At 45.8% G+C, this 22,000-nt stretch overlaps 11 protein-coding genes across 11 annotated transcripts; 6 read left to right on the top strand and 5 right to left on the bottom strand.

Annotated features, from left to right (window-relative positions):
* Positions 1–33: 33 nt before the first annotated feature.
* Positions 34–3,094, bottom strand: C8R40DRAFT_529687 (MFS general substrate transporter). Its single transcript, XM_046235355.1, has 19 exons — positions 3,071–3,094; positions 2,621–3,016; positions 2,542–2,565; positions 2,473–2,486; positions 2,393–2,422; positions 2,247–2,336; positions 2,161–2,189; positions 1,898–2,109; positions 1,798–1,838; positions 1,693–1,739; positions 1,599–1,646; positions 1,235–1,541; positions 1,031–1,185; positions 925–980; positions 791–861; positions 662–725; positions 460–610; positions 253–403; positions 34–200 (listed from the first exon to the last, which is right to left on the bottom strand). Exons 2-18 carry the CDS (start codon positions 2,782–2,784, stop codon positions 341–343), a joined length of 1,566 nt encoding a protein of 521 aa, XP_046082849.1. The 5' UTR covers positions 2,785–3,016; positions 3,071–3,094; the 3' UTR covers positions 34–200; positions 253–340.
* A 441-nt stretch (positions 3,095–3,535) lies between these two features.
* Positions 3,536–4,321, top strand: C8R40DRAFT_1053981 (uncharacterized protein; the record flags this gene model as incomplete). Its single annotated transcript, XM_046224900.1, has 3 exons — positions 3,536–3,644; positions 3,700–3,992; positions 4,043–4,321. 3 exons carry the CDS (start codon positions 3,536–3,538, stop codon positions 4,319–4,321), a joined length of 681 nt encoding a protein of 226 aa, XP_046082848.1.
* A 472-nt stretch (positions 4,322–4,793) lies between these two features.
* C8R40DRAFT_1120118 (putative O-acetylhomoserine-lyase) lies at positions 4,794–7,405 on the bottom strand. Its single transcript, XM_046228749.1, has 16 exons — positions 7,171–7,405; positions 6,956–7,111; positions 6,779–6,899; positions 6,675–6,724; positions 6,605–6,623; positions 6,424–6,551; positions 6,346–6,364; positions 6,274–6,292; positions 6,067–6,221; positions 5,956–6,010; positions 5,864–5,905; positions 5,783–5,814; positions 5,454–5,731; positions 5,204–5,400; positions 5,048–5,148; positions 4,794–4,993 (listed from the first exon to the last, which is right to left on the bottom strand). The coding sequence occupies exons 2-16, from the start codon at positions 7,015–7,017 to the stop codon at positions 4,907–4,909; spliced, it is 1,365 nt and encodes a 454-aa protein (XP_046082847.1). The 5' UTR covers positions 7,018–7,111; positions 7,171–7,405; the 3' UTR covers positions 4,794–4,906.
* Positions 7,406–8,192: 787 nt separating this feature from the next.
* C8R40DRAFT_1120111 (uncharacterized protein) lies at positions 8,193–8,790 on the top strand. The gene has a single exon (XM_046228748.1). The coding sequence runs from the start codon at positions 8,269–8,271 to the stop codon at positions 8,575–8,577; it is 309 nt and encodes a 102-aa protein (XP_046082846.1). The 5' UTR covers positions 8,193–8,268; the 3' UTR covers positions 8,578–8,790.
* Positions 8,791–9,201: 411 nt separating this feature from the next.
* C8R40DRAFT_1174207 (uncharacterized protein) lies at positions 9,202–10,816 on the top strand (the record flags this gene model as incomplete). The annotated part of the gene is made up of 9 exons (XM_046232149.1): positions 9,202–9,291; positions 9,350–9,474; positions 9,537–9,570; positions 9,630–9,946; positions 10,002–10,079; positions 10,135–10,227; positions 10,284–10,473; positions 10,536–10,720; positions 10,777–10,816. 9 exons carry the CDS (start codon positions 9,202–9,204, stop codon positions 10,814–10,816), a joined length of 1,152 nt encoding a protein of 383 aa, XP_046082845.1.
* Positions 10,817–11,231: 415 nt separating this feature from the next.
* Positions 11,232–12,545, top strand: C8R40DRAFT_1053742 (P-loop containing nucleoside triphosphate hydrolase protein; the record flags this gene model as incomplete). Its single annotated transcript, XM_046224884.1, has 8 exons — positions 11,232–11,492; positions 11,554–11,579; positions 11,630–11,752; positions 11,825–11,915; positions 11,969–12,056; positions 12,113–12,133; positions 12,200–12,444; positions 12,507–12,545. 8 exons carry the CDS (start codon positions 11,232–11,234, stop codon positions 12,543–12,545), a joined length of 894 nt encoding a protein of 297 aa, XP_046082844.1.
* A 142-nt stretch (positions 12,546–12,687) lies between these two features.
* Positions 12,688–13,551, bottom strand: C8R40DRAFT_528925 (uncharacterized protein). The gene is made up of 5 exons (XM_046235352.1): positions 13,454–13,551; positions 13,151–13,402; positions 13,053–13,100; positions 12,970–12,999; positions 12,688–12,910 (listed from the first exon to the last, which is right to left on the bottom strand). The coding sequence occupies exons 2-5, from the start codon at positions 13,359–13,361 to the stop codon at positions 12,870–12,872; spliced, it is 330 nt and encodes a 109-aa protein (XP_046082843.1). The 5' UTR covers positions 13,362–13,402; positions 13,454–13,551; the 3' UTR covers positions 12,688–12,869.
* A 19-nt stretch (positions 13,552–13,570) lies between these two features.
* On the top strand, positions 13,571–15,848 carry C8R40DRAFT_1174204 (uncharacterized protein; the record flags this gene model as incomplete). Its single annotated transcript, XM_046232148.1, has 10 exons — positions 13,571–13,587; positions 13,629–13,695; positions 13,746–13,760; positions 13,811–13,839; positions 13,900–14,042; positions 14,095–15,013; positions 15,070–15,165; positions 15,216–15,278; positions 15,329–15,611; positions 15,669–15,848. 10 exons carry the CDS (start codon positions 13,571–13,573, stop codon positions 15,846–15,848), a joined length of 1,812 nt encoding a protein of 603 aa, XP_046082842.1.
* A 154-nt stretch (positions 15,849–16,002) lies between these two features.
* Positions 16,003–18,530, bottom strand: C8R40DRAFT_1174203 (uncharacterized protein; the record flags this gene model as incomplete). The annotated part of the gene is made up of 5 exons (XM_046232147.1): positions 16,003–16,299; positions 16,352–16,567; positions 16,631–17,233; positions 17,287–17,991; positions 18,045–18,530. 5 exons carry the CDS (start codon positions 18,528–18,530, stop codon positions 16,003–16,005), a joined length of 2,307 nt encoding a protein of 768 aa, XP_046082841.1.
* Positions 18,391–20,350, top strand: C8R40DRAFT_529537 (inositol-pentakisphosphate 2-kinase). The gene is made up of 3 exons (XM_046235354.1): positions 18,391–18,556; positions 18,612–19,124; positions 19,186–20,350. Exons 2-3 carry the CDS (start codon positions 18,714–18,716, stop codon positions 20,002–20,004), a joined length of 1,230 nt encoding a protein of 409 aa, XP_046082840.1. The 5' UTR covers positions 18,391–18,556; positions 18,612–18,713; the 3' UTR covers positions 20,005–20,350.
* C8R40DRAFT_1162437 (PQ loop repeat-domain-containing protein) lies at positions 20,123–21,998 on the bottom strand (the record flags this gene model as incomplete). The annotated part of the gene is made up of 7 exons (XM_046230240.1): positions 20,123–20,324; positions 20,401–20,528; positions 20,580–20,600; positions 20,670–21,638; positions 21,693–21,745; positions 21,802–21,875; positions 21,925–21,998. 7 exons carry the CDS (start codon positions 21,996–21,998, stop codon positions 20,123–20,125), a joined length of 1,521 nt encoding a protein of 506 aa, XP_046082839.1.
* Between the last annotated feature and the right edge of the window lie 2 nt (positions 21,999–22,000).

Here is a 22,000-nt window from a genome sequence, read left to right as displayed (position 1 = left end):
AAACGCGAGGTCCATCCTCAGGTGTTGAGACGTGTTGAAGTCAACCCTCATGCTGTGAAAATATCACACCGCTTCGGAATTCTTCTCATCAGAGCTCGAGGTAGACGGTTGATTTTGTGGTGAGTTTTGCGCTTGTGATTCTTGATCGTCGGAAGCACGTACAATCTTACGCTTCAGCGAATAAGATCGTATACAGAGGACTTTCATCGGGTGAGTTGTGCGCTCCACAAAAATAAGAGGCTGTAAGCCTACCAGCAACAAGGCCAACGAAAAGCATTGGCGTGCAAACGATCCTATGTAAGGTGATGCATTAACGCCCTTGCCGTAAAGCATGAAATTTTTACCATAGTGTAGCTAAGCTCTTCGTATACGCATGAATCACTTCTTGACGCAGGCTGGGCGGCTTCAGATACAGAATCAGCGAGTGAGCCGGTATTCGAGATTTAAAAAATGTCTCACTTGAATATCCACGAGATTTCTTATATCATTGGTTAGCTCACTGACGGTCTTGTTTGAAACGTCGTATCCGGAGACGGGACGAAGGCGCTTCTTCAAGTCGGTAGCAAATATGACATTGCCAACGCTGAGTCCGACAGATCCACTTATTGTTCTGGTTGCCAGTGTCAGATAGACTGATTCCATAAACACTTTGGGAATTCACCTAATAAGTCCGAAAGCGGCTGTTGAACTTGCCATATCAGCTACGGGCATGGCGGCTTGAAGAGCTGCAGAGTGTTGAAAGAGGGTGGGTGAGTGACAAAAGATAACAGCCTCGTAACATTCTGTTCACCAATCATCGGAGGTTGGAATAGGCTGCCCACTCCGATTGCGGCAACAAGTAGATACAACTCCTTTTCGGCCCTGTCGGAATTCGATGAACCTTCATTCAGAGTGTATCTCGTAGATGTGACTAAAGAGCCTCACCGATTGGAGGTATCGCTGAGTTGTATCATCAAGCCGTAACCTAACGTCATCACAACCTGTAAGCGCGCTTCAGCAACAGTCTCTTGCAAAAAGGAAATGGCAGTACAAAGCCAAACCATATAGTCGGCCTCGTTTTCCCGGTAGTTGTGACCACTCGTCCTGATATGATGGAAAGCATAGAGCTCCCAAAAGAATAAGGAAGCATTTCAATGCCAGACATTATGGCTGAGCTACCAAGAACTTGAAAATAGACAGGGATGACTAGACATTTTTGTCAGTGTGAGCTTTGACCAGAAATAGAGTAACTCGCAATAAACTGCCATATAGTAAGCAAAACCATGAATGAAAACAGAGATGAGTAGGCCAGCAGTAGTCCGGGTTTTGAACAACCGAGGAGGAATGATTGGAATTCGCTTTGTGTAAATTTCATTGATGCATCCAGCTACAAGCAAAACGCATGCGACGACCACAAGTGCAATGGTTGTCCGTGACCAACTCGTTTCGCCCAGCTGAAAGCCAACAAGTAGGCATATGACACCTGCCATGAACAAACCCAAACCAAGGAAGTCGAATTGGGATATGTATACCCTGACTGATTTCGGTGGAGTAGGGTTGAGCTATGTAGATGTATTAGACCGTTGACAAGCTACGAAGATGGTTTGAAGAGCATTTACTTTGAGAAAATACAAGAGACCAGCAGCAATTCCACCAGTCGGAAGATTCTATGGAAAGTTAGACATCGAATGGCAGGACTGTTCTTGCACTTGCTATCCAGAATGCCCATCTCCATGAGACTTTATCAGTGAATGCGCCACCTGCATAGCATGTATCTTATTAAGAGTCCTGAATACTGATTTTTGGGAACCTACTAACCAATCAGAGGCCCGATGACGGAGGCGATTCCCCAGACGGCCCTATGAAGCACAGAACGGAGATGAAAAAAGGAGAATCGGAAAAGAGCAGAGTTCCTTACCCCATCATTCCAGCATACTTGGCCCTTTCTTCCAGCACAACAATATCGCCAATTGTGATGAGCATGAGCTGGATTATACCACCACCGCCGACCCCCTGAACGCCTCTGCTAATGAGGAACATGATAAAACTTTGACTTGCTCCGCAAAGCGCAGATCCCACTAAGAAAACAGCGATGACAAAGAATAGAAGAGGTTTGCGGCCAACAATGTCCTATGCAGAAAAGTTCATTTTCTGAGTTGCGACCTAAATCTTTTTGTATACCGATAGTTTCCCCCATAATGGCGTAAGACCTAGCAAGCAAATACATCAATGACACTCAGCATTGTACTGTGCTGAGGTTTTCTCACACGCCCCAGTGAGAAGATAGGCTGTTCCGGCCCATGAATAAGCATCCCCACCACCTAACTGCCTCACAATAGTTGGCAAAGCGGTAGAAACTAAGAGTATCGGTGAATACGCTCAGGAATTCGACTAGGCAATGACATTTACAGACCAATCGTTTGATCCATCGCGGCAAGAAACACTATATGCTCTACTCAGCGAGGGCTTTCAGAAATAAGAAAATGTACTTGCAAGAAAGCATAAGACTGTTTCAAAGTTTATTCGTATGCAGAAATGTCTTCCAAGTTGCTTCAAGCTCACCCAGTGAAAACGATGGCCATGTTACTACACCTTATATCAGGCGACCTGCCAGTAAAAGCCCGCAAAGATCAAAACATACTTTTTTGGAATTGTGTGGATCTCTTGCTGACGCCAGCTCTCTTTTTTCGATGGATCCTGCTCTTCGACGACTGCAGCGGTTTGTGGCTCGGCAGCAGCAGAATCTTGGGCTGCTACCGCAGTCGGGTCAGTGGGAGATTTTTCGTCTATGCCAGTACCAGACATAGTGGTCGAGAGGAGACAGGATAAGAGCGATCAAAGAAGCCCAAGTGTACCATAATGCAACCAGTACTAAAACGTCAAACTCTATACGGAACAAGCGCCGGTACTTGTTCGGGAGTTGCAAGGCAGCTATCACCTGATAATGTTGCTTCCGAGTCTTGACTTCCATGTTCTAGAATTCATAAGATTCTGAATCCCGTTTCCCTTCGCTCCCTTTCATTTCCCATATTACTGCCTTTGGAGGGACAGGTAAGGATCCAATAAATCAAACGAACCAGCTCAAGCTTACAGCGAGTGGATGAATCAGGAAACCTGTCCATTAAAGCTTACTCTCAGGACCGGCACTCGAGGAAACAATTGAGGTAACTCCACGTATCATCCGTTTGGACATTAATCCTTAGGAATTTCTTCGTATAGCAGCTCATACTTCATGTATGATGAAAGATGTTTCACGTAATTAGACTCGCTCCTAGGGTCCTCTCAATCCCCTAGCTCATTGCGAACCGCGATGCTACCCTTTAATGAATCTCTCTGCCCAAAGATACATGCTTCTTACAATTAGGCGTCATAGTACCATTACTATGACACAATACAATCACGAACTTACAATGGAGCTCATTGTACAATTTGTGACCTGAAAGACGACCTGAAGAAATCAGACTGAGTATGTATTTGCTTCAGGTGACCAATTACAGATCTCTATTTACACAGGTCCCCTCCACAAAATTCCTGCCCAACCCAACGATACTTTGAAATGCCCGTCGCACTCACAACCCAAAGTGGTCCCCTAGCTCCTGCTTCGGTCTGTGTTTATTGTGCTGCCTCTCCCGGAAATATCCCTGCTCATCGCGCCGCCGCCGTCTGTAAGCAATCCACCACAATGTAGCCTTTGGATTACATGCTCATCACTATCGGTAGCTGTCGGCACCGCTTTAGCGCGCGCGGGACGAACACTCATCTATGGCGGCAGCTCTAAAGGCTTGATGGGTATCGTATCTTCCTCTTGTCTTAAAGCAGGTGGAGATGTGACCGGAATCATACCTTACGCAATGGCAGCTACCGGAGGTGAAGGTATTGGCGATGAATATGAGCAGAAAGGAAAATTGAAAACAATAATCGTGAAGAGTATGCATGAACGTAAAATGAAAATGGCCATCCTGGCAGAGGGTGGCTTTGTCGCGCTTCCTGGTGGATACGGTACTCTCGAGGAAGTGAGTTCATTCCTTGAGGATTGCTGCAAATTACTAATATGTATTTCTAGATTTTTGAAGTCACAACTTGGTCTCAGCTAGGGATTCATAGCAAACCCGTTATTCTACTCAACGTTGAAGGGTATTTTAATCCGCTGAGAACGTTCATTCAGGATGCCGTGGCTGCAGGTTACATTAGACAACAATATGCCGAGCTCATCACTTTTGTCGATGCTCCTAGTGATTGCAGCCAAGAGAGCTTCGACTGGGGTCTAGCTACGCTACAATCTTTGTCGACTTGGAATTCGGCTAAAGAAGGACTGTTTCAATGGGCAAGGACAAAGTTATAGTACCTACAGTCGTGTGGTAGTAGTACACATCTTGACCCAATTCTATCCGCAAATACCAAGACCAAATCTTGCAAGAAAGTTTTCATTAAGTGGGACTGAACATTGGTACGCGAAGTCGTAATGGCCAACGTGTATTGCGATATGCTGAAAATCGACGCATTTGAGCCATCTGGTTAGTCTTTACTGGCGGCGTCGCTCCGTCTTCAGGGACCCCAAATGCGCGATTGAGATAGTAGAAATTTGCCAGGTTCTGAAGAGAAGGTACCCAGTGCATGTATCGAGCTACATATCTGGTAACTTAATAAGTTCGGAGGTACTGTTTCATGTTGGCTAATAACCAAGGTTGGCGGCGAGTACTTGTACTTCTTTGTCTTTCTTTGTCTGCTCAGGAGTGTTACGGAACATACCTAACTCCGTCCTTGGCTCCAGAAGGAAGGAAGGGAAGGAAGTTTATTGCACGGTCGGCAAATCATGGTAAGTAAGTAGCTCAGTTACTGAATTTTGGATTTCACCGCAGCTATCGGAGTCACTTTGTTATGTACATATATGATTGTCATAGAACGGGTAATCAAGCCAGGCTAAAATTCACATTCTACTATGGGGAAAAACGGCATCAATTGCTTGACTGAAATCTCCAATGATATCTTCGATGCTTTCTGTTCCTACGCACACCTGCCATAGAAAGCGAGATTAGTGATGAGAAACATCCCAAAAACAAATCTTTACCCGTATTAGGTCGGCAGTTACGCCCGACTCAGAGAGCTCTTTTGGTGACAGGGCGCCGTGAGTTGTAGACGCAGGATGGATCACTAAGGTTTTCGAGTCACCTTCGAAGAGTTGTCAGGATCCGCATACTGAAAATGGGACAACAGAAATCCTCACCGATGTTAGAAAGAAGGCTTGCTAATTTGAGTTTGTCCACAGTCTTCTTCCCATTCGTAGGATCGCCTTTTACCCCGAAGCTGAGAATACCTCCAAAGACGTTCGGGCGCATTATTTCCTTCGCGAGGTCATGTGAAGGGTGACTTTCAAGACCGGGATAGAGGACCCAAGCTACGCACGGATGCTTCTCGAGCCACCTGCGATGCAACATTGTCCGGTTAAAGGTGCAGTAAAAAGGGGGGAAGATTACCTTGCAAGCGCCAAAGCATTCTCCGAATGTTTCTGCATCCTCAAACTCAATGTTTCAATTCCTTGCAGGAGCAAAAACGCTGCAAAAGGATTCAGGGTTGCACCAAGATCACGAAGGATTTCCATTCGGAGTTTGACAGTGAACGCTCGTTGGCCAAATTGATCGACGAATTTAATGCCATGAGAAGGGTCGGAGGGTTCAGTTAAGCCTGGAAATTTACCGGAGGTAACCCAATCGAATTTTCCGCTGTCGATTATGCATCCACCAATTGTCGTTCCCTTGAGTATTGTGATGAGTTAAAATGTTTTGAGCCGAATGCTCCAGCTTACATGACCTCCGAGATATTTGGTTGCACTCGTAACTTGATATGAGATCAGCACCATACTCGGTTTTGAGTATGAAAGACGAACCTATGATATCTGCTCCATGGTCAAACGGTCTAATTACATAGCCTGTATATCGACATGAGTATCGAACATGATTCGGTGTGGTACAGACATACCGCCTGCTCCACAGGTATTGTCAACAATGAAAGGGATCTTGTGTTTCTGCGCAATCTTTCAAGCTATCTAAGATCATTTGGGCATGCGGTGTAAAACTGTCGTAAATCTACCTTAGAAAGTGAAGGTAGTGGCGAAATTTTGCTGGTTGGATTGACTATACTTTCGACGAATATGGCTTTAGTGCGCTCATCAACAGCTGCATCGTATGATTCCGGGTTCTCATCCGTAATGAATTTAAAAGTAATCCCGAATTTCTTGAAGAGGTCTTCAAAATGTCAATCAGCGATCTATGAACAAGATTGACTTAAAAAACATACATTTGAATTGAATAAACGTCTTTGGCGAATTAAGAATCACGATTCTTCTCATGAATGAGATGGTGGACTTACTCCTCCGAATAAATTTGCCCTGTCAGAACGTAACGGTAAGATCCGTTGTGTGACCTAAAAGGTTAAAGTTGTACTTACGAACTGACAACATTATCCCCAGTGGCAGCCAATGTAGCAATAGCCATAAACCCGGCAGCCTGTCCACTCGCAGCACCAACAGCAGCGAAACCGCCTTCTAGAGCAGCTATGCGTTTCTCAAATACATCCTAGCGTGACAATTAGATATATAGAAGGGATCCATCAAGAACATTATCCAAACCACTGTGGGGTTCGACATTCTAAACTTGTAGTTGAATAACGCTCGTACGTGCTTCAAAGGAAGTACATACCTGGAATATGCAAAACCAGGAGTCTCCATCCCGAATACACTGGCAGCATGCTAATATTCTTAGTCAGTTGCTTATTAGCCTTAGACACAAAAAACGGTACATACATCTGTGTCTCGAAAGACAAAGCTTGTCGTTGCAAATATAGGTACAGCTCTTGATTTACTTGAAGTTATGTCAAGGTCATATCCAGCATGTAGCTGTCTTGTTTCGAATCCAGGCTCCCTGCTTCAAGAAGAGTCAAGTGAACGTCACCGAATTCGAAAAAAAGATTTCAAACACACCTTGTAATGGCATTTTTGGAAATATGAGGGGGCGGAGGAGGTGGTGGAAGGATATCGGGCATGATGGATGTAGCGACTACAACGTCCAAAGACGATTTTCTTCTTCGTAACGGTCCAGTTATATAGGTAGAAGTTCGTATTGCATTGAAATTTGCCCTAATTTGCCGGTCGGTCGGTCAAGTGAAGCGTCGTCTCGATGTACCGTTTGTAAGTACCTAAGGCTTCCTCAGCACACAAAGATTAATCTGATGGAACGATGCTAGACAGCATTTGCAGGCATTTGCTCCGTTGAGAACTTGAGAAGAAACAGGCCATGTCAAGACACAGTAATCACTTGACGGTGTGCATCGCGCTGCATCGCGTCGAAGATGATTGGGCACCTTCCTGCACCTTCTAGGAAAGCTAATCCAAATGGACATCGAGTAATCTTGCTTTAGATTAACTCCAGCAATATTCCAAGTGGCGGAGGTGAGCAATTCACCTTGCTTGCTAGGTCCTTTGCCACCCCGTCTTTGCCAAGCGCCCGTGCATTTTTTTCACACGTTAAGCGCCTTTCTATCGTTTCTTTCCTGACATGTCCCTCTGTAGTATGTACTCATCTTCATTATGATTATCCTTATTTTGTGCCTATTCCCACGTACTCGCTCCATAATCCCTTGACCGCCATTTCCTTCCTTCTATTTGGACTTCTTTTAACCCAATGCACAACTTTTTAAATGTTCGGAAATATTCATTTGTCAAAGATGTTGTGGGGTGATTGTGTACTGGAATGCGTGAAATTGCCCAACGTGCATCAACTCATTGTACGCATACCCTTGGAAGACGAGGGGTTGAGCAGCAGGTCTTTCAAGATGCTTTACGAGATGTTATTCACTGTCTGAAAGTGACCGGGATTGTTTCTAACTTTGTGTTGGACATCTAGCTCAAAACAAATAACATGTAGCGCCATGCTTTGATTCATTTGCAGCTCTTACTCGTTACCCTATGAGTGAATAAAAATGGTTTGAGAGAAGAAAACATACATCAAGCAAGGTTTGTCGTGCCCCCCAGGTCTTGCTTTAGATTAACTCCAGCAATATTCCAAGTGGCGGAGGTGAGCAATTATTAGCCTAATTTGTACTCAAATGATGCAAGTTCGATGAAGGTGTAGTAAGGACCTCGGCTAAGTGTCATGTGCAACTCACATATAATGACCAAACCAGGACCAAACAAAGCCAAAATTCTATACACGTGTAATGTAGAGTTGCCCGCAGAATTGCGATGGCCGATGTCTTTCGATTTACTAATACTCTCTTATTATTGCTACCAACATCATGGATAGCCCCGATTGTCTTTTCCGTTCTGCATATGGGTCAGGCAAAACTGGCATTCTTGCATTGATAGCACTTTGCATTGTCAAGATTAGCAAAGAATTCACTAGTTCCCACAAAAGCTCCTTTGAAAATCCCTATGTAATAACCCTATCATCTTTGTTGTTTGTCCAACTGATGCTCTTGAGATGGACTTGGTGTGTACTAAATCAATGCTTCGGTCAAATGGTGTATTCGGGCACAAACTCAAACGAAGGAAGTTGTAGGAGGTTGAAAGATATCATTATGATGGTCAGTTCTATTAGATTGTGACGATAAAGGGGGAGACGGAGATGAAAAATTAGGGTGGGTAAGGATTAAGTTTTGGAGTCTGGGGAGCAGAATCCATAGTAAGAAGTCGAGAACAGCAATAACTCCACGTATTCACCTAAACCTTGCTCAAATTGTTGAAGCGATGAAAACGACGCCTTCGTTGATTAGTCAACTGGCTCAAGCGCTCAGGGTCAGGTCATGTGAATCGTCCTAATTGAGAAACTTTACGAAAGATGTACGAGTTCTCCGAGGGTTTAGTTACGCGGCGCGTCTTCTAGCAGGCTCTTGCTACCTCGACTCGGGGGTGCCAAGGGGTAAAGATTCTGCCTTTGGGAGGGGCGGACTAAAGTTTGACTCATGAGTGTCATATGATACCAGGTGACCCCGTGCGTCTAGGTGCGTCTGAATCGGAATCAGAGCCAAAAAATACTGAGTTGGTTTGCTCTCTTCGTTCGTTCGTTCATTTAATAATCAATCCAGCTCATCAGTTGCTCTCTTCGTTCGTTCGTTCATTTAATAATCAATCCAGCTCATCAGCATTGCGAAATGATAAAGAACCTTTAAATAACAATGTACGCAGTCAGAGAGTGCTCATCCAAACCTGTTCTGTCATTTTTCACTGAAATGTCGACCTTAAGCACCCTTCCTATAGTCGATCTCGACATATTCCTCGCTGATCCCCTGTCTCCTGCTGCTGTCGCTGAGGCAAAGAAGGTTTCATGTACCCCATAGTGGACTGATCAACATAACTGATAACGCTCTTCCGACACAGACAGCCGACGCCCTGGTCACATACGGCGCTCTCGTCATCAAAGACAGCAGGATCAACGAAGAAGATAACGAGAAATTCTTGAATCTATTAGAAAATTATTTCGCTCAATCCGAAGAGATCATCAAGTAATTGTTTTTCTGCGACACTAGTAAGTCTAATGATCTGATTGTTTTTGGCGTATATGTAGGAAGGATGTTCGCAAAGAATGGGCCTATCAAGTGGTATGGTGAAATGGATTGGACCTCTACTTATTCGCTGAATCACCCCACTGCACATCCAGGGTGTTACGCCGGAATTAACTCTAAAACCAAAATGCGTCTTCGAGGAATCATGCATGGACATAATCGAGAAACTAGATCCAAACGAAAGGCCTTTGGATGTCTCGGGACGTCCTTCTGATCCCAAAACTAGGTATTATACTGAGAATGGTATAATAATTGAAGCTGAAGTACGTCGAAGATTTTTCTGGAAGATGTCGACCCCTCCACCCTACGAAACGGAATTTCCTCTCTCAAGTATCCCAAACATTATTCCAGATGCTTTCGCTGATGTATGGCAAACCACATTGGAAACTTGGGGGAATACTCTCAAAACTGCGTTCGTACCGAATTTTAATGCTTTCAACTAACCGATTCTCATAATTTCTAAATAGCGTCGAGAACGTGGCAGAGCTTGCCGCGTTGGGTTTTGGATTGCCTCGCTCAGTTTTCACAGATGCGGCCAAATATGGGTAGGTGTTTCAAACACCACATTGCTCAACCAAACTCTTTTAATGATTTCGCAAGACCACATCTCTTGGGCCCCACCTCAAGCAATTTAGCAAAGTACGGAAAAGAAAACACGATTCTTGCAGGTTTTCACTCGGATTTAAATTGCTTGTAAGTCTTGTTGAAACCCAAGCACTTGACTTACGATTTCAGTGTGCCAATACCAGAACCATACATGGCCGCGCGCGTTACCCTGGTCTACACATCTGGGCACGCAACACTGGCAAGCGCATGAGTGTGAAGATTCCTCCTGGAAAATTCATGCTCGTTCAGGCCGGAAAACAATTCGAGTATCTAACCGGAGGATACGTCAGAGCTGGCTACCACGAAGTAGTCGTCAACGATCAGACGATTGAGGTATGCTTTTCCCCGTCATGGTTTCAATATCACTATTTTATTCACTGATGTGAATGAAATAGACAATCAATCGCAGGAAGGTGGATTATCCTGACCGTCCTTTGATTCGCATCTCAAGCACATTCTTTTGGCACCTCTCCTCTGATTTCACTCTCGAACCAATCCATGAACTAGCCATTCGAGTGCCCGAGGACGAGAAAGGCAAAACACAATATCCGCCCATCAAGGTAGGGGCTCAAGTTCGAAAGTAAGTAATATTCAGAGATAATTCTCTTAATCAGTCACAGATGGTTTTTTCCTCAGCGAAGTAAAAGACATTAATTTGGGACAAGGCAACGTATAAATGGGTCAGAAACAATATGTATAATGGTAGCACCTAGTATCACCTTGACTCCAGACAGGGACATAAATAATCAGTTTTACCTGCTTTACGTGATCATAATGTGGGGTTGGGAACGCTTGTCCGATTTTACCCATCCATCTCCTTTCCCGTAAATTCGTAGGGCTTGATCTTGCTACTCGGCTGAACCGCACCAGTTCGATGACTCGATCGAAGCTATGGAGTTTAAATAACGGAACTCTGCAAACGTTTCGAGGCACATGTACGGCGTATACTTCATTTCGCTAGTTCCGCCAGTTTCGCCGTTGGGATCTTTGAGTTGAATCCTGATGCACCTTATGCATCGATCAGAAAAGTATAAGGAGCTATCCTCTTCTAGTGCATCCAAGTTTTCCCTTCCCCTCTACTCCAAACCACTATGTCTGGATCCGACCTCCCTGCCATCGACATACAACAGCTGACATTCACTCACACCACTCCAGGTGCCCTTCTCTCCGACAAGCCCTTCGTTGCTCTACGTGATGTGAACTTTAGCCTACCTCGCGGCAGTCGCACACTCCTTGTAGGAGGGAACGGAGCAGGGAAGAGTACGTTACTGTACATCTTAGCGGGAAAACGCATGATACAGAAAGGCTCTGTCAAAGTGCTTGGACGCGATGTGTTCAAAGATTTTCCTCCGGTGAAATGATCCCATGCTCTTCAACATGGGTTTGATTTTGACTCCTTGAATTTCATACCAGAATGTCGTATACCTTGGTACAGAATGGTAGGTCTTTCTTTGTTTGAAGACGCATGGACTAATTAATCGTTTTTGAGGGCGATGAATACAGGGACTCGAGGTGATATCGTGGTGTCCGACTTTTTGAACAGCGTAGGTGGATATAGACACAAGGAGCGCCGAGACCACCTCCTTGATATTCTGGATATTAACCTTGATTGGTTAGTGTCACCCTCGTCTTATACTCAACGCGTAGCTTCGGCTCATTTCTTGTCATTACCATCACGATGCAGGCATATGCATCACATTTCAGATGGCGAGAGAAGGCGAGTTCAACTTTGTATGGGACTAATGGGAGAGTGGGATATCTTGCTACTAGATGAGGTCAGCTGAAATCGGATACATATCAGAGAAAGATGTGAACACTTTGGGTATAGGTTACTGTCGATTTGGATGTGCTTGTCCGAGATCAGCTCCTGGAGTTCCTACAGCAAGAGACCATAGAGCGCAATGCGACTGTTGTGTGTACGTGCTAATGCTTTGTATGCTGAGCAGATCCATTTACGCCATTCATTCCTAAGATGCAACCCATATCTTCGATGGTTGGTTTTCTGCGTCGCCTCGCAATAAAAGATCAAATAAGTTAAACACCTCACCCTTTTCTCCAGGTCTGAATACATTTCCGACGCATATAGCGCACATGTGCGACGGGCAATTCACCTTGAACCCAACCCCGTGGCCGCTCCGGGACTTGGACAATCTACTTGAAGATCCAAAAGCCAAGGAACACTTTTTAAAATCAGGATCGTCAATTCATGCTTTGGCACTTACCTGGCTTTCAAATGATAGAACTGTAAGAGTGCAAGCGGAAAAAGAAGGGAAACGACGTAAAGTTAGAGGTGCTCGGGCTCAGGTAGGCCTAGTGAAAGCTACCTTAGGAATGATGCTAACGAGTACGCCGTTACAACCCAATAGACGATTCCCTCAGATTCGGAAACCTTTTACAAAAAGTGAGCAGTCATCCAAATAAGTGTTCTACTGTTCGCAAATCGATTGCCATCAGATATGATTACAGCCATTGACCCGCCACGAATTTGAGGCTGTGGTAGATCCTGAGAGGGGCTTGTACAATGGGTTATAGAACGATATGGATACAAAGGGATACAGTGATTACATTTTACCGTAAGTGAATCGCGGAAAAGCGGTGGGGCCAAAGCTGTGTATATGAAGATTACTTGTCCAAGCGAACTCCACACCTGTGGCATCGCTGTTCCGTATCGGTACTGAAAAGTAACACAGCTTGAATGAATACGAGCTAAGATGGGGTGAATTTCAATCTCAATTGACGTACAACAGGCATATGAGGCCGATTGGGAAGCCTTTGCAGAAATTCGAATGAGCGAAACAAGCGCAAGTTGAATCTTCAAAGGGAACTCACAGACAACGGCGGTTATGATCCCACATACGCCTAGTGAGGAGTATGTCAGCGGCACTCTATTTACCGAACAAAAGGACTCATACCGTACTTTGTGTCTGGGTCATGAATGCCCTGAGCACATTGGGCGAATACTGGACGGATTCATCAAGAAACTGTCGAAGGCACAAACTTGTGAACGTACGCTGAGTCCTATACTGTTCTCCTGCTTGTTCGACACTCATAACATGTGGCGGGAGCATCTGAGGTTGAGGTAAAGTTACAGGAGGAGGTTGCACGAAAGGTTGTGGCTGCACCGCTGATTGCGGAGGCTGTATGTGTATCTGTGGCTTAGGAGATTCTACGTTGGACGGGTTTTGGATGCTAGTCGGCGTATAAGCAGGAGGGTTTGACATGTCGAAAGCTGACTGTGGTGAGTACGAAGAAAAGTGATAAACTTTGAATCGCTTTTATATCTCATCGTTGCACATTCCAAGGCTGTACATACTGTATATGCGATGAACAGGAAAGAAAGAGATTCAATGAAGCGCCGTGTGAGTCCGGACCGGATGTTATACCTCATTACGGCACCGAATTTGCAACGACGCGTTGAACCAGTTCAAGCATGAGCGACGATGAAGAGTATATTGTCGGCAAGTCTATATTTACGCTGTTATTTCTAGAGCTCATTGGCCTTTAGAATCTATCATTGCTGCTCATGTCAAGCGACAAGGTCGAGGTAAAGCATGGGTAGGTATCCTATTCACTCCCAAGTTACATTGCAACTAATTTTCTTCCAGGAATATCGCGTTAGAGTGCGTACCATTTTCATTACTACAAGCACTTGGCTGAAAAATACTTTTAGTGGAAAGGATATAGCGAAAAAGATGATACGTGAGTCTATCAAGCTTTGGCCCTACCATAACGCTGAAAGGAGATATCCATTATTCACAGATGGGAGCCCGTCAAGTCTTTTGCAGAATCAGAGCACTTCATTGACAACTTCTGGTCGAGAACTTCAAAGATGTTGAATGGGCGGGATATCAAGGATTTGAATGCTTTCAAGATTGGAGAGGAATTCTTCCCAGTTGGTCCACGTAAGTGCCAGACGATAAGCTCTTGGTCTTTGCTGACCTCTCTTCATCACAGCATTGAAGAAGCGAAAGTCTCGGTCTGCAATCAAAGACAACTCTCCTGTTGCTAGTGGCTCAAGACAGACCCCAATGAACAACAAAAGACTTCGTACTCCTTCCCCGACTATACCAGAAGAACCTTCGCCAAAACGAGCGCGTCAATTAACCGATGATGGCGTCGAAACACCGTCTGGACGCAGAACAAACCGGACTCTGACCAGTATATCTCCCCGCCGCCCAGTCAGAAAACTTCAAAAGGAAGCGTCGGTCGTTCCTGCATCTGAGGGCGAAGAGGAGGATGAGATCGAAATAGTTGAGACCGCGATCGCCTCTGAAGCTCCTCCGCGCTTTAGACGGCGTTCAGCTGACAACATCGGCCAGAATTCATTAGAGGATAACGAAGCTCAGTTAAAAGCAGATCCGCCTGTTCCTGCGCACAGAATGCGCGCTGCTAATCCTTTGGTGCATATGCTGGATGACTTCGGTGATATGGACGGAGCGATAGGTGTCAAAGCTAGAATCTCAGGAAAAGGGAAAGCCGACGCGAGTGGGTCGTCTAAGCCTTCCACCTCGAACTCCGTTCACAGGCGAAAACCTGGTCCCGGTCGCTCATCCGAAGGTTTCGGGAAAAACAAAAGCACGAGCTCACTTTTGACCTTTGACAAAGGCCAACTGAAGACTGTGAAGGGAAAGTATGTCGCAACAGAAATTGTTGCGCGACGGGAGCAGGATGATGCAGGTGATGGCACCCCCGATATTTTGAATGATTCGTCGCAGCAGCCTCCTTCACATGTGCTTCCTCCGACAAGTGGAGAGTTAGTCCAACTCGTCTCTCGCGTCGCGGAAGATGCAGAGGAGCTACAAGCTTTCGAAGAAACTGAGGGCGCTCCTTCTCCTGGACCTTCGAATGGCCCCAGCTCTATCTTGCAACGCAGGTATGGCAATATTTTGGGCAGCCCTCGCAGTAGTTCTTATACTGCCTTTATTGCAGCCTGTCGCTTGCAAAAGAGAGCTTGTTCCCATCTTGGTCTGCAGTGCCATTTGCGTCTGCCGCTTTCACCAAACGCCCAACAATTTTTGGTCCACTGTAACTAGTTATCATTGTTTTTCATTTTTCCGCACTTATCCGTTTCTTAGTGGCTCTGGGTCTGACGTTCGACCAGCATCTAACACGAATAACCCCACCAACGCTACTCAAGTGTAAAGTGAATTCGCTGTGCGCTAAGTATTTCACTCATTATTCAAAGCAGTGTACAAACTCAGCCGTTCCTGGTGACTATCGACGTGGCAAAAAAAATTCCAGTCGTCCTGACCGATCTTTCGCCCAATGATGCTTCAATACTTGATAAGATCGTCCGCAATGCATCAGGGGGACCTCCAGGAAAATTCTACTCTAATAATGCTGCACTTGCTATCCTGGATACATTACGAACAGGCGGTGCATCGGCAAAAGTGATTCCGTCCCCCAATGCGACTGAATCCGAGACCCAGGAACTTGCGAGGTTCAGTGAAAGATTGAGCCTGAACGAATTGGTGTGTTGATTTCTTCGACCTGATGTATTTTTAGTCTGAATCCCATCCTCCCTCTAGTTCGTGCTCATGGTGGGATTCGATCTTTTGGTGTTTTGCTCGTCGAGTGCCACTTTGATCACACAGAGGCTGAACATACCTACCTCACTTCTCAGTGAACCGGCAAGCCTTCTAGTCGAACAAGTGAGCATCTCAAATCATTCTGCCTATGCCAATGCGGTGTTGCAGGCGAATGAGTAATTCTTGCCATAAAGATACGTAGAATTCCAACCAGATACAATTTGCGTGCATATCATAATGTCTATACGCATTAGCTTTGAGGAGAAGAGCCAGAACAAATGGCTAATTACGGTAGTAAATAAGAGCAATGCGACAATATGTACAGATTCTACTATTACACTTGATACCTGTCAGGGATGCGTCTGCTCCTGGATGACGTTCGAGTTCTGACTGCAGTATCACGACCACTTGTACTCGCGTTTTTTGCAGCCTGCCTCTTGAGCTGTCGGACTTTCATCTCGCGTAATCGCACAATATCAAACACCCAGTCAGTTTCCTCGGCGAGTTTCTCTGCTTTTTCATGTAGCTCGGCTTCTTCAAAGTCGGAAAGTAGCTCGACCGAAGTTCGATGACCATTCCGCCAGAGTAGAAGTTGCAACACGGCTTCTGGAAGGAGGACATTAAGACAATACTGTAAAAAGAAAGCATTATTTTATGGAATCAATAATCACTTATTGACTGACGGTGATTTTCTCGAGCCCTGCGAGGTTCTCATACAAGGCGCAACCTTTCTGTCTTTCTAACGTAAGTCGTGTCCCCTCTACGGTAACAGCATCTTTATTCTGGTCGTCCGAAGAAACCTCGTTATCTTCCGACAACAACGATACCATCGACGAGGTCGGAGGGACGGGTGGAGGTGATGGAGGCAGGTCGGTGTCAGTCAACGCAGGTGAAAACCCCTACATTGCATGAGGCGTATGAATATGTGATCGAAATTTCTCTGGGAATGAAGATGCAAGTACCTTCGACATTGCAGAGCTGCCAACACCTCCATCGTCGGGATAAATGTTTTCTTTAGAAGAATGATAGTCTGTATTCTGCGCGCCAGAAACAGACAACGATTTCGACGGGGAAGCAGCGTTGAAAATATGTTCCAGGGGGTGACGGATCTCCGCATCCTCTTCGATGGAATCATTTAACAGAACAGACTCAAAATCCGATTTGTTGGAAGCTCTAACTTCGTCTCGGAGGCACCAATCACACAAGTGTTTCTGGAGCTTGTCAACATCTCGTGGGGGTATCGTTCCACGCAGCCCTGCTGACGCGCCAAGTCCTGCGCGTGCTTTACCACCCTTCATAAAGCTATCGTGTCGGCCTTTGGCTGGCGCGTAGTTCTCGTTCAAAATTGCAAGGAGAACAGGTTTGATGTATGCTAGCTGGGCGCGAATGGAAAGATTGTTGAAAGCACAGGATAGAGAAGGAAATGGGACTGGACTGGGGCTGGGACTGGGAGGAAGGATACCAGGATCCGAGGAATGGTTATTGTTATCTCGCGAGGTGTTTGCTGGATCGTCTTCGTCGCCATCATCTCCATTATCCAGGTGGTCACTTGCAAACTTGCCCATCTACCGAGGAAGAAGTCAATATCATTGTCAATGGCATTGACAATCTGACCAACCTCGCAAGTTCCAAATTCCGGCTCATGGCAAGCGTAAAACCAGTCCCTAGGCACTTCTTGTTCTGTATCGTCCAGCCATAGGACCCTGTATTTAGGCTCCTTTTGTCGTGTTTTTTTCTTGGGCTTCGAAGGAGGAATATACGCCAGCAATTTAGCTGGCCAATGAGCGATCCTTCTGTCTGCCCTGTCGCGTGCAAGAACTAGTTCGCCTGGAATGTCAAGCATTTCGTCTGGTTCTGGAGGATCCCAGTCGCTCTCGACGTCCCCTTGTGTGTCCAAGTCAATTACTTCAATGTCATTGCCTCTCTTCTTTTGCTTCCATGTCGTTTTCGTGTCTCTCTTCGGAGCAGTTACAGTGCTTTGGGAAGCACTGACTGATGCATACCGACTGGCTGCACTGAGAGCGAATTCAATCGGTGGGAGACCATCGTCTTCATCTTCTTTATCCCTAAGGATTTCAAAGACCGCAGCTTGCCAACTATCATCTACAGTCGACAGGTCGCGTTTCTGTTTCTTCTTGGGAGAGGCAAAGACAGATGTTGTACCCCTGTAAGACGACGGAGATCCAAACCGCGGACGGCCAAGAGAGTCAGTAAGGGAAAGGATATTGTGGTTACATGGATTTTGGACACGAATTGTCGCAGCAGAGGTGCCAAGACTGCCATATGGGCGAACAATTATTTCGCGCTTCAGCATTCCAATACTCTGTATCTTGTAAGTGAACCAGTATGAGAACAGGGTCTGAAATCTACAAATACCTTCGCAGGCCACCACATATATCCACCTTTGTCACCATTACCCTTCGCATCAAAAACCTGGCCTGCCTGGTTAACATGAATCCAGACAAGACTTCCCAGACCTTCGATACTCCATCGTTCTTCAGACTTGTCTTTGAATACAGTCGACTGAGAGCTGAGCATTGGAGTTAGAGGACTCAAAGGCGACAAGGACTCTGTGTCGCTATCACCATCTGGAGGAGATAGAGGCCTTTTGCGTGAAGAAGTTCCAGCCGACGCGTTAGGTAGCTCAATACGGATTGTTTTCAAGTTCCGAGGGCGTGTTGAGCTTCCTGAATCTGCACGAAATTTAACTATCTTCGACCTTCTTCCATACTTCACGGGTGATGATCCCTTCGATATCCCTGTTTCTCCAAACAGGATATCTCTCGACGCGGTCTTCCCAGGGGTCGTAGGAGAAGTCATGGGTTGCTCCACAAGGAGAAGAGGAGGAATCTCTCCCTCCATGGCGAATATGAATATGTCAAAGGGACGTAAAACTAAACCCAAGGTTGCGGCAAACAATTGACAATTGTACGAACAGTGAAGCAAGTTAAGCAGGGTAGCAAATCCCGTCGGCAATTCCGGTCCGGGAACGGTCTCTTTTTCCAGCATTGGCGCAAGTACATAGAACATCATCTAAACTCGTTCATGCTTGCTCAAAAAACTTACAACTCAGTCCCTCCTCTTGACCTCACCGATACTTATCCAGATCACTGGAAATATCTATCCGAAGGTGGTGCGACGCTAGTATTTTCGTATGCTGGGCCACAAGACGAACGATTCCACAACAAAGTCTTGAGACTGGGGAAAAATAATACTGTAGTGGAAGACGAAGACAGCCTCATCTTGTTCCAGACTGAAGTAATTTCCCGACTAGTACTGCAGAAACATCTCGCAGTCTTGGAAACGGTTTTACTATCTTCATCCTGGCTAGAATCACTTTCGTCTCTCTGTAAGAAATCAAGACCAGATTGGAGGACCGGGGACATCGACACGAATCGCACGAAAGGATTTTTGGCACCCAACTTAGTTTCAAGTCCCATCAGCGTCGAGATCAAGGCAAGTTCCATTGCAGCCCGATCCGTGCTATTTGATTGACCTTCTCTCCTGCTTTTTTCAGCCCAAGTGGTCCTTCCTAAGGCCCGGACTACGTACATGTCGATTTTGCATGCATTCCTCCTGTCGTGGATGGATAACATCCTACTGTCCTCTGGATCTCTTTTCTTCCTCTCCCGCCCGAATCAAGAACGCCTTGTACGCTTTGTATGATGCATGGGCTGATGGTGCTGCCAGTCAAAACAACTTTCGCCTGTTCGCAGACGGTCGCTTAATGTCTCCCGATGATTTGTTACCAGCACTACGTGGGCTAGGTATGCTTCATTCCTCCATTTTGGAGGAGGAGGGTATTCGCGAACTCGTTGTTGAAACTCTGCTTGTATCGTTCATGAAATCCGAGTCTTTGGAACTATTGAAGACGTTGAAGAACTTACAAAGAACATTGGATGGCCTAGGGATAGAGGGATTGGCTTCGCTATGGGACAATGTACACTCGCTGGATAAGACATCGTTTGGAAGAGGATTCCCTCAACCCACCATCGATGACTGGAAGTTCTTCGCTACCGAGTATCTGGAGCCTCAAGGTTCTTCAGTGCCACCACAGGCACTCTCTGGCGAGACCCAGCTTCGATACAACATACTGTCCTACCTCCTCTCTGCTACATTCAAAGATTGTTCGATGATGATTATGCTACCTGGTCTACTTCACGAGTCTCTTCCCACATCCTTATTTCCTTCACGAATAACCTTGATTGACCTCGACCCAAAGCGTGTCGAACGCCTCCAAAAGTGGCTCGAGCAGGATCGAAACATTATGCAAGAATATATAGTATCAAGCCAGACGAAGTCGGCAAAGAGATGTGTGGATGTTGGGGAATTGTAGATTATTGCTAGAGCAGCTCTTATTCTACCAATAGTTGTACACATTATACATGCACACTGCAAGCACACTGGCATAAATGTGTCCATATAGTTATCACTACCCAATCGCATGAGCACCACTAGGCGGTCCGTGTCCTCGAATGAGCATTGGTTTCCTCTTGTGGAGAATGTGCTAATATGTCTCCAGCAAGTAATCCACTCTCCTCCTCTGCTGTCGTCCTGCTTCGGGAACGATGGCGGCGAGGTTTTGGACGATAGATAAAAGACTGAGTAACGATCGTGAGGTCGAATACTAGGGTTCCGCCGCTTCCTAGTAAATATCTGGATGTGGATGTGAACGCAGAAAAAAGAACTGACTGAGTACGACAATTTAAGAAATCAATCAGAGATGACTTACGGAATACTTTCTTTAATGAAATCCGTAGAACGTGGTGCTGGCTGATATACTTCTGAGGAAGTAAGGATAGAAGCGACGTAGAAGGTATTTCCCAGGAACGCAAAGATAAAGAGGTACATGGACAAGCCCTGGAATAAGACAATGAGAATCGAAATAGACACGGAAGAAGGGGTGCTTACTTCTACCGATTTCCTAACATACTATGAAGCCAATCAGAACGCACCAAAAGTGAGCAAATCGAGCAGTCTGAAATCCAAAAAGTAACGTACATTCTTCCAAATTTGGGGTAATCGAGATGTCAGATAAAGTGTAGTGCACACCCATGCAAATATACGTCCGATTATACGTTCATTAGAGTCCTCTATGATCTTGGGTTCAAAGGAAGGTACGTTGGTAGTCTGGGGTATACTGATTATGGTATGAATATCGATAGACGCGTATTCATTAATCAAAGACGACGGCGCAAGGTTATCTGTCGGAGACATTCTATCCAATGAATTCCTAGCTCGAAGTGATACAACTTGTCCGGTTCTGGACGCGTTGATAGGCGATGCTATGTGCCGTGAGGTTGTGAAAGATCCCAGTCCGAACATAGCAAAGACTCCAAGAAAGACCATGCCAGCAGTCTGCTTGCTCACTCGCGAGCTTCGTCCCACTGATGTGGACGGTAGCACTTGTCCCAAATGGTCTTGTCCAGGTTCTCGCTGTAATGTCCTTCCGCGAGCGGCGGAGTCTACTGCATTATCGAAAGTCGAAGTGTGCAATGGAGGAAGATAAGCTGATCGGGTCAAGGCAGGATATCTTCCGACACTGGTTCCCCTCCTCTGCCGTTCCGTATTCCACGGTACTTGGTTGTTACCCAGGGTTTGACCTCGCTCCGAGTGGAAACTGTCCGCTAATGCAGATAGAGCGCCTTCGTCTACGTCATCTCCATCTCCATCGTCCCTCGAAATTCGACTTCCCGATGATTCGAAAAAGGTGTCCCGGCTTGATTGAGGCCATCTATGTGCTCGACGAGGTGCGCTGTGTTCCTCATGCTGGGCTGCTAAAGCTGCAGCTGCAGCTACATTGGATGCAACAGCGGATAGCCTACGATAACGCGGCGAAGGTCGGTCACCAACCGACATGGGACGAATCCGAGATCTTGCTCGACTAGGAGGAGGGTTTACACGTTGATAATAGACATATTGACCTACAAGCGCCAAGTCTACTGAAACAAAGTACGCTGCGAGCCATGTCTGAGAAATTGGATCAGTCCAAAATCTGTTTATGAGTAGAGAGATGAAGCGTACTTGGAATGGTAGTTGCTTAGTGAGGATACAACCAATCAAATTCGAAATATCGCCTGGGATTGGGTTATCTGGTCAATCCTAGAAGCATAACCAAGTTAAGAGAACTTACCGAGTAGCCAATTGGCAAGAAAAGGCAAAGCAAGTCCCTCACACGAGCGTCTACGGATATTCTCCAGGACCTGGCTGGGATATTGTGAGATCACAGACATTTCAGACATGGATAACACTGAACGGAAATTGGGCACCGAGCCAACACAGGATAGAGGTATAACCGAGAAAGACACTGAAATCTGAGAGGGAGGCCATGA

This window comes from Lentinula edodes (genome assembly GCF_021015755.1).
Source record: "Lentinula edodes strain Le(Bin) 0899 ss11 chromosome Unknown C8R40scaffold_35, whole genome shotgun sequence".
NCBI lineage: Eukaryota > Fungi > Basidiomycota > Agaricomycetes > Agaricales > Omphalotaceae > Lentinula > Lentinula edodes.
The sequence above is the reverse complement of the archived record's forward strand: the minus strand, read 5'-3'. Positions and strand labels throughout refer to the sequence as shown.

Bases quoted from the DNA above. Each gene is read 5' to 3' on its own strand.
- C8R40DRAFT_529687 (XM_046235355.1), bottom strand. From the start codon at position 2,784: ATGTCTGGTACTGGCATAGACGAAAAATCTCCCACTGACCCGACTGCG. The intron at 2,190-2,246 runs GTGAGAAAACCT...TTTGCTTGCTAG, and splicing joins CTATCTTCTCACTGGGGCGT to GTCTTACGCCATTATGGGGG. The intron at 404-459 runs GTGAGACATTTT...CTGTATCTGAAG, and splicing joins GAAATCTCGTGGATATTCAA to CCGCCCAGCCTGCGTCAAGA.
- C8R40DRAFT_1120118 (XM_046228749.1), bottom strand. From the start codon at position 7,017: ATGCCCGATATCCTTCCACCACCTCCTCCGCCCCCTCATATTTCCAAA. The intron at 5,906-5,955 runs GTATGTCTGTAC...GTCGATATACAG, and splicing joins CAATACCTGTGGAGCAGGCG to GCTATGTAATTAGACCGTTT. The intron at 4,994-5,047 runs GTAAAGATTTGT...TTTCTATGGCAG, and splicing joins TAACTGCCGACCTAATACGG to GTGTGCGTAGGAACAGAAAG.
- C8R40DRAFT_1120111 (XM_046228748.1), top strand. From the start codon at position 8,269: ATGGATAGCCCCGATTGTCTTTTCCGTTCTGCATATGGGTCAGGCAAA.
- C8R40DRAFT_528925 (XM_046235352.1), bottom strand. From the start codon at position 13,361: ATGTCAAACCCTCCTGCTTATACGCCGACTAGCATCCAAAACCCGTCC. The intron at 13,101-13,150 runs GTACGTTCACAA...GAATCCGTCCAG, and splicing joins AGAACAGTATAGGACTCAGC to TATTCGCCCAATGTGCTCAG. The intron at 12,911-12,969 runs GTGAGTTCCCTT...ATTTCTGCAAAG, and splicing joins GATCATAACCGCCGTTGTCT to GCTTCCCAATCGGCCTCATA.
- C8R40DRAFT_529537 (XM_046235354.1), top strand. From the start codon at position 18,714: ATGCTTGCTCAAAAAACTTACAACTCAGTCCCTCCTCTTGACCTCACC. The intron at 19,125-19,185 runs GCAAGTTCCATT...TGCTTTTTTCAG, and splicing joins CCATCAGCGTCGAGATCAAG to CCCAAGTGGTCCTTCCTAAG.